Raw genomic sequence first — 11,612 nt, 5'->3', positions numbered from 1 at the left:
CCCCCCACCCCCAATTCAATGAAGAGAGGGATTTGGGATCCTTTTTGCCGTCTTTATGGTTGGGGTTTTTTTTTTTTGGGGGGGGGGGGGAAGGGGAGATTATTTATGATTATTTATTAATGTTTAATTTTTGGGGGTGCCCCACGTCCCCCCCCCCTTCCCACGGCCCGAGGGCCGCGCATGCGCGCTGAGGTTGGCGGGGACGGAGGGAGAGACAAGATGGCGGCGCCCGGCGGAGAGAGCGTGGAGGATGAGGAGGCTGAGCCCGTACTGGGCCGGTTGGAGGAGGAAGCGCGGCGGAGGCAGGAGAGGCTGCGGGCTCTGCGGCAGAGAGCGCTGCAGGTGGGAGGCGGAGGGGCGGGGGAGCGGCCGGGCTCCGGGGTGCGGCCTGTAGAGGTGGGCCTCGCTGCGGCCTGTGCTGCCTGTGTCAGGGGAGGGAAAGGCTCCGTCCCGGGGGGCGGTGGGCTCACGTTGTGCCAGGGGAGGGTCAGGTTGGGTATTAAGAACGGTTTCTTTTCCTAAAGAGTGGTGATGCGGTGGCACAGGATGCTCAGGGAGGTGGTGGGGTCACCGTCCCTGGAGGTGTTCAATGCCAGGTTGGATGGGGCCCTGGGCAGCCTGGGCTGGTATTAAATGTGGAGGTTGGTGGCCCTGCCTGTGGTGGGTTGGAGCTTCGTGATCCTTGAAGTCCCTTCCAGCCCAGGCTGTTCTGTAGTTCTGTGATTAGCCACTTGTTCATTGGTAATGGCAATAGGACTGCCAAGTGTTGAATATACAACGGCTCCTTGTAAGAAGAAATCTAAATAAACTGTTTTGCTGAAGTCTAAGTGAGGCCCAGGAGCTGTTATCTTGCCTGGAAAAGTAAACCTCAGAAGTGTCACCTATATAAACCTTATAGCAGATGTGAGTTGATTCTATGATTTAACAAGGCCTGGGGCTTTGGGAGCTTCTCCCAGGACTCTACCACTGAGCATGGTAGATAGGACAAGAGGTGATGGCCTCAAGTTGTGCCAGGGGTGGTTCAGGTTGTGTATTAGAAGAAGTTTCCACTCAGAAGAATGGTGAGGTATTGGCGCAGGCTGCCCTGCCCAGGGAGGTGGTGGAGTCACTGTCCCTGGTGGTGGATATGTGGTGCTTGGGGAGATTGTTTAGTGAGCATATTGATGATGGGTTGACAGTTGGACTAGATCATCTTACTGGTCTTCCCCAACCTTAATGATTTTGTAAATAGCAGAAGGGGAAATGGAGACCTGGGAGAGCTCCATCAGCAGTGGAGGAAGAAGAAGGGAGGAACAGTGGGTCAGGCACTGGTACAGGCTTCCCAGCGAAGTGGTGGAGTCACTGTCACTGGGGGTGGTCAAGAACTGTTGGAAACATGGCACTGGGGGGACGTGGCTTAGTGGGATGGTAGGGATGGGTTGATGGTTGGACTTGATGATCTCAGAGGTCTTTTCCAATGTTAATGTTTCTGTGATTCTGCCACTGTATGATTCTGTGTGTCAGTGAGAGCAGGAAAGCTGTGACACCCTGGGGACACGTGGACATGGAGCAGAAGGAAAGAGGTGAGGAGGTGGATGATGGAGAACACTGAGGCAAGGAGGACGGTTTGGTGTCTAGGAAGAAAAGATGTATTAGCCACTTGTTCATCGGGGTGGCAATGGCAAGAAGAAGACCCAAGTGGTGAAAATACAGTGGCTCCTTGTAAGGAGAGCTGTTCGTAGAAAGCTTTGTGTTCCATTGTGTGGAAAAGCTTTTGGGTCTGTGGTTAGAGGCTTCAGATTGTGGAGTGCAGAGGATGGGTAAGCAAGGAGGCTGTCTCGTATTTAGGGGGAGAATCATGTTTGGTGGAGGTGGTTTGTTAGGGTGCTTGGACTGTAGGTGGGAGTGGTAGTTGGACAGAGGCTGTGTGATGTGGGCAGGCAACTTTTAGGGGTGTGGGGAGTAAGGAGGGGAGCGTGGTGAAGGGATGATTGTGGGGAAGGAGTAGGGAAGGGCCTTGAGACAGGAGGGGAAAAGTGGAGATAACAGAGAATGAGTTAGGAGGACATCCTCAGTGTGAGAAAGGGGTTCTGGAGTGAAAGGGTTTGATGAAAGGGATGCAAGCACTGGGGGAAGGGGTGGGATTTGGGGTTCACTGCAGATCAGTGAGGAGCACCAGGGCTTTCTGAGGGGAAAGAGTGGTGTGGAGAAACATGGTGCTGTGGAGTGAAGACTTTTGTCCCTGGATGCAGGGATGGGAGAAGCAGAGAAACAGGCATAGTGGGGATGCTCGTGCTGTGTTTTTCCTGGCAACCTGCCTCTTGTGTGACCAACCCTCTTGCTGAGCCCCAGTGCTGGTACTGGGTGTCTGTCCTGCGTGCTGTCAGTTCTTATTACTTCAAAAATAGGGATTTTTATTGCAGGTGAAAGAAGAATGCAGCAAATGGAAGAAACTTGGCAGTCAGTGCCTCAGCAGTGGTATCAAGGAAAGCTGCAGTGATTCAGTGTCTCTGCAAGCCCTTGTGTTGCTTACTACTTTTTTCTCAGGCTAATAAGGTGTGAGCTGTGCTCCCCTTCTGCCACATCATTCTCAGTTTGTTGATCAGGGTTAGTCCAGTAATGTGGGGGGGTGTCCTGCCCCTTCCCTTTGGGGTTTGATACCTCCAACAGGAGCTGTGTGGACAGGCCAGGGGCAAAGTGGGATACTACCCTTCTCAGCCTCACTGGGAAGAAAAGCTGTTGAAAAGAAAAGCTCCTTCCTTTCTTCTGGCAAATTTAGAGGGAGCAAAGCTTCCTGAGAAACATGTCCTGGTAAACTTGTCCACATTAGGCTATGAGTGTGAGCCAAATGGTGACTTCTTGTTTCTGCTGACAGGGATCAGCTGGTGGCTGAGGGCCTTCTGAATTAATTCAGAAGAGTCTAAAACAGGTGGCTGCTGCTGCAGCAGGGCCAGGGGAGGCAGGGAACACACGGTGAGCTCCTAACTGCCAGAAGCAGCCCTCCTTACAGCAAATAGGAATGAGTTCCTACAGGGGGAAGGTAGAGACTTCCTTAGTCATGCAAAGGTGTGTTGCATTTAGTGGCTCTTGGTAGACTTGTCCTGCTGAGTTTATCCAAGCCGTTTAAATCTCTGCTTACTCTTGGCTTTTGCAGCATCCCAAGACAGAGTTCTGCAATTCAGTGGGAAAAAAAAAAGACCCATTAAACCTATTAGATGAGAGTTGCCTGGGGTGTTCATTTTGCAGATCTAATGAGAAACACTAAGTAACTGTTCTGTCTTCATGATCTTACAGCACACTTCATCTCTCTTCCAGGTTCAAACTGGGGTCTGTGAGGTCTGTCTTTATACACAAACACCTCTGAACTGTCTTTGTTATTCCTGTGTATCTTCATGACTTCAGAGATGCCCCTTTGCTGAGAGGGGTTCTGGGACTGCGTGTGGTGCTCAGGATATGGGGGCCGTGTTGGTTTGCAGTGCTGGCTCACCATGTCCTGGTTTTATTTATCAGGGCATGCCTACTTTTTTTCCCAGTTCCACCAGTCTATATATAAAAGATCCCACCTCTCCTCACTGTTTTCCTTACTCCCCAGACTGTTGTGCCTGCACACATATGAGTGCTCATTGCCATCCTGATGCATTTTTCTGGCTGCTGCTCAGCACTGAGCTGATGCTTGCAGGGGGCTCCCCTCAGCTGTCCCAGCACCTTCCAAACAGCAGAACTCATTGGGTAACCCATTCCCTGTGTAAGTGCAGGCAAACTGATTATTTTTTTTCCCCCACGTGCATTGCTTTACATCAGGCTCTGAATTTCACTTGTTGCCTTATTGCTCAGCGATGCGTCCTTGTAAAACCCTTCTGCAAGACTTGAGTTGCTGCTGGATTTCATCGTGAATCATCTCGCCTGCAAGCGCTGTCCTCAAACCATCCTTGCATTTCCCAAGCCTTCTGCAGCCCCCAAACTCTGAAAGGGGGGAAGATGGGAACTGCTGCTGCTCTCCTGCCATGATGCTGCTGTGCTTAGGCTCTCAGGAGGGCAGATGCTGCAATTCCTGTGACTTGAGATCAGACAAGGAACCTCTTCCAGTTCTGCTCTGCAAATTACTCAGTGCACTCAATTTTGGCATGAAGGTGATGCTCATCTTTTCCCAATTAGTGAGGAAATCAGTGAGGTAATGCCCAAGCGTTATCAAAACCTGACACATGATCTCCTGTGCTGTGCCTGCCTGACCTGCTGTGCTGCTTTTTATTTATTGCCAGCAAATATATATATATATATATATATATATATATATTTACTCCATAAAAATTGGGATTCTTTGAGTTCTGGGCATAATTTCCATGTGAGGCACTTCAGTTGATGTTTGCTTATACAAATGTACTTAAAATAGCACACAAGGTGATGCTGAAGTTCCAGACTAAATGCATGGCCTTGACATCAGCAAAGTTTTCAGTTGCAAGGTAATACATAGAATCAGGTACTGCATCAGAGAGCTCATTTCCTTCCTAAATTTAAATTGAATTGGCTTTCAGTTGCAAGTAATCACATTGTTGGCATGCAGAATATTACTTCCTGTGCTGGCAAAGAAATATAGTTCCAAATTGTGTGAGTGAAATCTTTACTTTGCAAGCTTTCCTCTCTTCCCCCCCACCCCATGTCAAATCAGAATGTCTCACAGCAAGCTCCCAAGCTTCCACATCTGCCTTACCTGCTTGGATGGCAGCGAGGCTTCGTTTGGTGCTTTGACACCCTTGGATTCTTCCCTGGGTGTCATCCAGCCTGGCTTTGGGATGAGTGTGATTTAGGCAAAGGAATCTCTTGTTTTCTACAAGCTGCAAGAGTTCTGGCAGCTCTGGGATTATCCGTCCCTGAGTATACCCAAACAAATCTGAAACAGAGGAAGGCGAAGCGAAGGAAAACAAACCCAGCAGCCTTTATCTGGAAGCCTGCAGGAAGCCATGGGAAGAGCTGCTGGGAGTTGTCATGAAGGTAAACTTTGCCTCTGTGCTGGGGAAGAGGAAGTGAGCCGGGAAGTTCTGCAGCGTTCAACAGAGCTGTGCACATTTTTTGCCAGTTTGGAATGTTCACAAGGCTCTGAAGCCTGTGCACGAGGCTCTGAAGCCAGCCAGTTGCACAGCCCGGGCTTGGCTGATGTTTTCACTGCTGCCCTCAATGAACAGGAAAACCCCACCAAGTTTTTTTTTGCTGGGAGCTCTGTGAAAGTCACGCGATGACGTTATTCTTTCCCAACGTGAGGGTTTCTGGTTTGGAAAGGAATGAGAAACAAGCAGTGCCAGCTCTTGGGGGGCAGCAGTGGGGAAAATGGAGACTTCTCCTGAATGTGGGTCTGTGTTGAACTGGTTTTGCAGTGCTCTGTTTGCCTGAGGCTTGTTGTTCTGATACCAACTAAAGCTGAGGCTTTATCCTTGTATTGTGCAGTAAACCTGGGTTATCTGCTGGTTCCTATGTCTTTTTTTCTTACCTAATGGCTGAAAATCAGATTAGAACATTGTGTTTCTCAGACTTTTTTCCCCTCTTTTTGCTGATTTTTTGAGCTTTGACTTCACTTACCATTGTATTTCATGTCTATAGTGTAGCTGTTCCTTACCATTACCCGAGGATCTGTTCTGAAGCAGAATGAAGAAGCCTGGTTTCCTGAGCCTCTCTGAATCTGGAAAGCTAAGGATTGTTGCAATTCCTCTCCTTAGCACTCAAAAAGGGGCAGCTTTCTGCTAAGCTAGTTGATAATTAACTGCACCTATTTGTATTTATGAAGTGCTTACCCACAGGTTGCCCTTGAAACCAGCTCTCTGATGTGTCCATCTGCTGCTTTGGAGCTAGATGGACACTCACTCTGGTGCAGCATGGATGGGGACCCATAAGGATCATCGAGTCCAACTCAAGGGAGAGGAGGGGGGAGATCTCAGGCCTCTCATTTGGCTTGAATAACCTTATGTAGTGTCTTAGATGCTTTTACCTTAGGAGTTTGGTTTCATTAAAGTCTCTGTGTATATATATTTAGTAAAGGCTGTGAAGGACATTTTGCATAGCACCAGCGGAGCAAAGAAGTAGTGAGATAAAGAAGTGCATGCATTATCTCTTGCAAGGAGCTGAGTGCCTTCCCTGCAGCTGCTTATTTTTAGCAGTAGATACTGGAATGGTGGTGAACTCTGTCTCGGCCGTTGCATGTAACCTGGCTTTGCTCTTCTGTTTCAGCTGTCGAAATAATTTCTGCTGTTGAAACGAGAGGAAACGCTGGGGCACATGGCTATTGTGTTAATTTGGGTGGTGAGGGACAGTGCTGAGAGGAAACTTCCTAAAACTGGCTTTGTGGCACTGTGAACCGGAGGGATTCACAGATCCCAGCTGGGATCTGGCTGGGTGAATTGGGCTCCGCGGAGGTGCTGAGAGATGCTTTGCTCCTCTGCTTTTCTCCACCACATTTTAGCTTTCATGGTGCTTTTTCCCCATGGAAATCCAGCTTGTGGGGTGTAGCATTTGGCCCCCACAAAGAGCAGGGGGCAGCTAAGGCTGATGTGCTCAGGCCAGGCAGCAGGAAGGGGCAGAAAGTTGATGAACTCTGCTTTTCCCTGGTGCTCGTTAATCTTCAGTTACTTTGGCATTGCCATGGTAATGGACAGAGGGTTTTTACATAATTTTTCTCTTTTCATCTCAAACCACGGAAAAAAGAAAAATGATTAACTGTTCCTTTTCAACACCAACCACGGTGCTAAAACCTTGGCTCCTTTAATCTGCAGCACGGGAGTCCCAGCTGTGCCTCCCGCTATGGCTTTTTACTGGAGCTTTTGAATGGCTCCTTGGAAATACTGAGTGACACGGAGCCTCTTTTCGTCCCCAGCTGATAGTGGGAGCTCCAGAGGGATGTGCTGCACTGCAGCACTGGCTCGGAATGCAACTGGGGAAGACCGTGTGTAAGCTCTGCTTTGGGGAAATCTCATTTCACATTCAAATCAATGAACTCATCCCTAAAATTCCTTGCTCTGTAGGTACTTCAGCTACCCACGAGACAAATCCAGGAGGAAAGCAGTCCTGCCTGCTTCTGCTGAATGCAAACCTGCAGCAGTTCCTGCAGGAATTTCCCTTGGCATCTCTTCTTGAAAGAGCACCCGTTACTGGGAATGCAGCTTCATAGAATCATAGAACGGCCTGGGTTGAAAAGGACCACAATGCTCATCCAGTTCCAACCCCCTGCTATGTGCAGGGTTGCCAACCAGCAGCCCAGGCTGCCCAGAGCCACATCCAGCCTGGCCTTGAATGCCTGCAGGGATGGGGCATCCACAGCCTCCTTGGGCGACCTGTTCCAGTGCATCACCACCCTCTGTGTGAGTCCTGAGCTCTTAAGCTTTTCCAATGGTGGTTAAATTCAAGGGGGTGTTTGCTGAAAAAGAATAACGTACTTAAAGACCGGTTGGAAACTTGTATTTCCATCTAAGTGTTTGATTCTGTTTCAGATTCTCTTTGGGTGCTTCCAAAGCTTTTCTTTCCTTTGATAACTCACAGTTTCGTTTTGGTGTTTTTTTACCTGGGGCTTGACGCTTGTTTTCGTGATGCCCTCTGTTCCAGCAGTACAACAAATGCAAATCTTTTTGCTAGTCAGCTCATCTGGTGCAGAGTGGGAGCGTTTCAAGGGTAATGTGCTTTCAGCAGGAAGAAAGTGATTTGAAATACAAATGCTGACAGGAAAAGTAACATATCTGAACTTCAGACAGTCCTTAAGCTGCAGTCGTGGTTTAGAAATGGGGCTCCAGAGCTGATCTAAGCAGCAAGTGCATTCCTCAGTGGATTTGGTACAGCTGGAAAGGACACTTTAATAAGCAATAATCAAGTGACCTTTAGCAGCAAGGCATTTGAAAGGTGTAATCAGGGGTGATAGTGAAGGCAGTGTGGAGGTATAAGGCCAGCCAAAAGCTAAGGACAAGCTGAGGTAAGAAAATGCTGTAAATATCCAGATTTTACCCACACAGATGGCTCTTTTCAAATTGATCTTGTGCAGCACGTATGACAAGACTCACTACTCTTCCTTTTGCCTTTGTTCTTGTGTCTCTTGGGATAGAGATGGCTTTGTGCCCAAAGCTCCAGTAAGTGGCAGCTTCAGGTTATTCCCACTGCTTTGTGCAAAGCAAGGTGTGGAGGGAAGCAGCTGCAGTGCCCATGGGGAGACACGTTGGCTCCAGCTTTGCATCCTCAGCCCTGCTGCAGAAATCCACATTGCTTGGGACTGTGGGGAATTTTGTGCTAAGGCACAGAGAAAAGAGGCAAAGAGACCTTCACAGCCGTGGATAGATGTTACCATGGATGTGCAGCCTTTTCTCCTTTTGTGCTTAGCTTTGCAGCTATTAAACTCTTCTCAGGCAGCGTTTGATTATTATTGCAGCTAAACGCCAAGGATCCCCTCCGAGATAATCTCCCACTTAAAAGGCCTGCCCGTTCCTATCCTTTCAGAGCAGAATATCTGCTGTGGTTGCACAAGGTAATGCCACTCGTTTTCCACAGGGAGCCATCAGTAAAATGGTGCAGAGCACTGTATAAAGCAACCCGGCCTATGAGGTGATGTATGGACTGACCTGAGCAGGGCAGGGGCCTTTCACCCCATCAAGCCCTTCTAAACTGAACGAGTGTAACAACCACAGAGCTGTTATTTTGCTCTCTTGGCCAGAAAGCTTCAAACAGAGCTTGGAAAGCCAGAGGGAGAAAAGCAGGAGCCTTCCCAATGGGACTACGGCATTCAGGCTGCGTGTGGTGGGGAAGGAAGGACCTTCACCTGCTTTTCTCTTTGCATCCCTGCGCTGCCACTAAAGCTTTTGTGGCTGTGTCATGCGTCACGTTGGAAAAAATCAGCTTGGCTCACACCCAGCCCTTTGTTTCTGTTCAACGTTGCTTTTGGTTTGTGGCTCCCTGCCCCTCCACGCCTGCATGGGCTCACGAGGGAGGCAGGAGGGAGGCCCCAGGGTTGACATTTCCTCTGCAGGGCTGCACCGAAGAGATTGACCTCCCCTTGCTTCTTCCTCCTCCTCCTGCAGGTTCCATTGCTGCTGTCCCTGGGGTCGGTGTATCCATGAGTGCCAACAAGTGACCGAATGGCTCATGGTCCTGTCCAGGCCAGTTTGTGACCCTGCAGCTTGGATTGCTGCCCTCCTCGTGCTTTCTGCAGGGCTTTTATGTCAGTGGAGCGAGCAGCCTGCGTTCCTGGAAGCAGAGGGATGAAGTGGCTGAGAAAACAGTTGCTGTGGAAACAGAGCGTAGTAAGGTTATTACAGCGAGAATAAAGCACACACTTAGGGCTACAAAGGCTTCATTTCTATTCAGGCTTTATTAGGAAAGTAATAAACTATCGCTGCAGTGCTCGAATGGCTGGAGATGGAAGCCTGCAGACAAAATGATCGTGCTTCCACCAGCAACACACAAATAGGCAGGCGGCTGGGAACGGGTGGATGGCTTTAGGAAACACTCCTCAGCCCTTTTGTCTCTGGGGCTGCTATAGGCACTGCTGTAAAATGCTACTTGGAGAGAAGCAGGTCCTCCACTGACTGCCTCTGGGTCTGGGGGACTGTTGTGCATCCCTAGGGTGAGCAGGGCTTGGGCACTGTTTGGTGGTGAGGTGCCCAGAGAAGTTGTGGATGCCACATTCCTGGAAGAGTTCAAGGTCAGGCTGGATGGTGCCCTGGGCAGCCTGACCTGGTGTCTGATTTAGTGGTTGGCAATCCTGTCTGCGGCAAGTGGGTTGGAACAGGAAAGCATTTGAGATTCCTTTCAACCAAAGCCATTCTATGACTATCTCGGATCTGGAGCTTGCTGGAAGTGCTTCTTGGCAAGGCAGGCTGCAGGCAGCTCTCACCTTCCTGCTATCTGCAGACAGAGCTGTTTATTGGAACAGACTGCCCAGGGATGTGATGGAGTCACCATCACCAGAGGTTTTCAAGAGAAGGGTGGATGTCACACTGAGTGACATGGTTGGTGTGGTGGTGATGGGTTGGGGGTTAGGCTAGGTGATCTGGGAGGTCTTTTACTAACTGTGATCATCTGAATAGTGAAATCTAAAAAGCAATATATTCTCAAGATCTCACCTTGTTTGTCCTGCCCTGACGCTGAGCAGTGTTCTGTCTGCACACCTCTGCTGTCAGCCCCATGGAACAAGGTGCACTTGTTGGGATAGGAAAGTGCATCTGTTTCCCATAGGAGTGTGCAAAGCCCACGGTTAGAACCAAGGCAAAAATTCGTGTCTGCTTATTCCCAGCTCCTTGCCATGACAAACAGTGACAGTAATAGCTGGCTCCTCTGAGCACTCTTTGCCAGGTTTTGTGCAAGGGAGCCAAATAAAGACAAGTTCTTTGCTTCTGCTCTGATTCCCAAGATGTTTCTGTGCAGATGTCAGCCAGCTCTGCTAGGTCCTGTGCTGGGCTGGGGAACTGAGCTTCAGACCAACGGGATCAGGTGGAAACCAACCCAGCAGGAATACGGAGTGTTTGGTTTCTGCCTGCTTTGATTCCTGGAGCTGGTTTACGGGGAGGATGCCCACCTTTAAGCACTGCCTTTTGTGGGCTTTGTGCATTGGTGGAACTGTGGCTTTTGGGTTTGGTCTAATGACCTCTTGCACCTTTCCCGTTGATATCCTGTGTATGACCCTGGTACTAGCTGGTTCAGGAAGCTAAGAGGCTTTTTTTGTGTGTGTCCTTTTGTTCCGTTTGTTTGGCTTAGGGTTTGTGGGAGGGCAAGTCCTTGAAGTGGTTTCCCATGGGGCGAGGTGAGGTGTGGCCGGCAGAAATGAACGGGGATGGATGGGGACATGGGTGGTGGCATGGTCACCTTGGAGGGGACGAGGGAAGGGTGACAGTGTGAGCTGGGCTGGTGGGATCTGGGCTTCTCTGCAGGGTAGGGATGGGCTTGGTGTACTGTGTAGGTGGCTTGTGTTTGTTTTTTTTAAACCAGAACCCATGTGTAAGTAATGGAGTGTGATGGGATTATCACAGAATCCCAGCACAGTTTGGATTGGAAGGGATGTTACAGCCTTGCCCATACCTCCCACAGTCCAGGTGCTCACAGCCCCGTCCATGGCCTTGGATGCTGTGGGAGTGGGGCATCACAGCTGCTCTGGGCAGCCTGTGCCAGCAGCTCACTGCCCTCATAGTGAAGAATCTCTTCCTGACATCTAATCTAAACCCACCCTCTGTTAGCTTAAAGCTGCAGTTAATAGCAGTGATACAAAAGCTGTGGGATTGCTAACTGAAAGCTCTCCAGCAGGGAGAGAACAACAGCACCGATCCGTTATGTGCAATGCACCAAATATTGCAGGTGGACAGGAGTGTCTGGGAGGAGGAAATGCTTTATTCTGCACCATTCAGCATTCACCAGCCTGTGCCTGGTTTTGGGAATTGCAGTGGGTTAGTTTCCTTCTGCAGCCATATTCTTGGATGCAGGTGGGAGAGGAACCTTTCGCCATTCCCATGTGATTTCAGTTCCCTCATTTGTGGCCATATGAGGAATTCTGAGTAGAGCAAAAGCTCCTTTTTTTCCATGTTCCTTTCTTCAAAACCTTGAGACCCTGAACTGAACGTCCATCCAAATCCTGAATCTCCCTGAACTGAACTTCTAGCCAAGTTACGGACCATAAGCTG

General features: G+C 49.4%; 1 protein-coding gene across 2 annotated transcripts in view; it reads left to right on the top strand.

Moving 5' to 3' along the window:
- Positions 1-195: 195 nt before the first annotated feature.
- The window catches only part of CCDC12 (coiled-coil domain containing 12), a 33,465-nt gene continuing 22,048 nt past the window's right edge, over positions 196-11,612 (top strand). For both annotated transcript variants that reach the window (XM_046921213.1, NM_001006353.2), the window contains exon 1: positions 196-342. In XM_046921213.1, coding sequence (XP_046777169.1) covers positions 251-342 — 92 coding nt within the window. In that variant the 5' untranslated portion in view covers positions 196-250. The remainder of the gene's footprint in view (positions 343-11,612) is intronic.

The sequence above is a fragment of the Gallus gallus genome, chromosome 2, assembly GCF_016699485.2.
Source record: "Gallus gallus isolate bGalGal1 chromosome 2, bGalGal1.mat.broiler.GRCg7b, whole genome shotgun sequence".
In the NCBI taxonomy this organism is placed as follows: Eukaryota; Metazoa; Chordata; class Aves; order Galliformes; family Phasianidae; genus Gallus; species Gallus gallus.
This window is presented reverse-complemented; position numbering and strand designations above follow the sequence as displayed.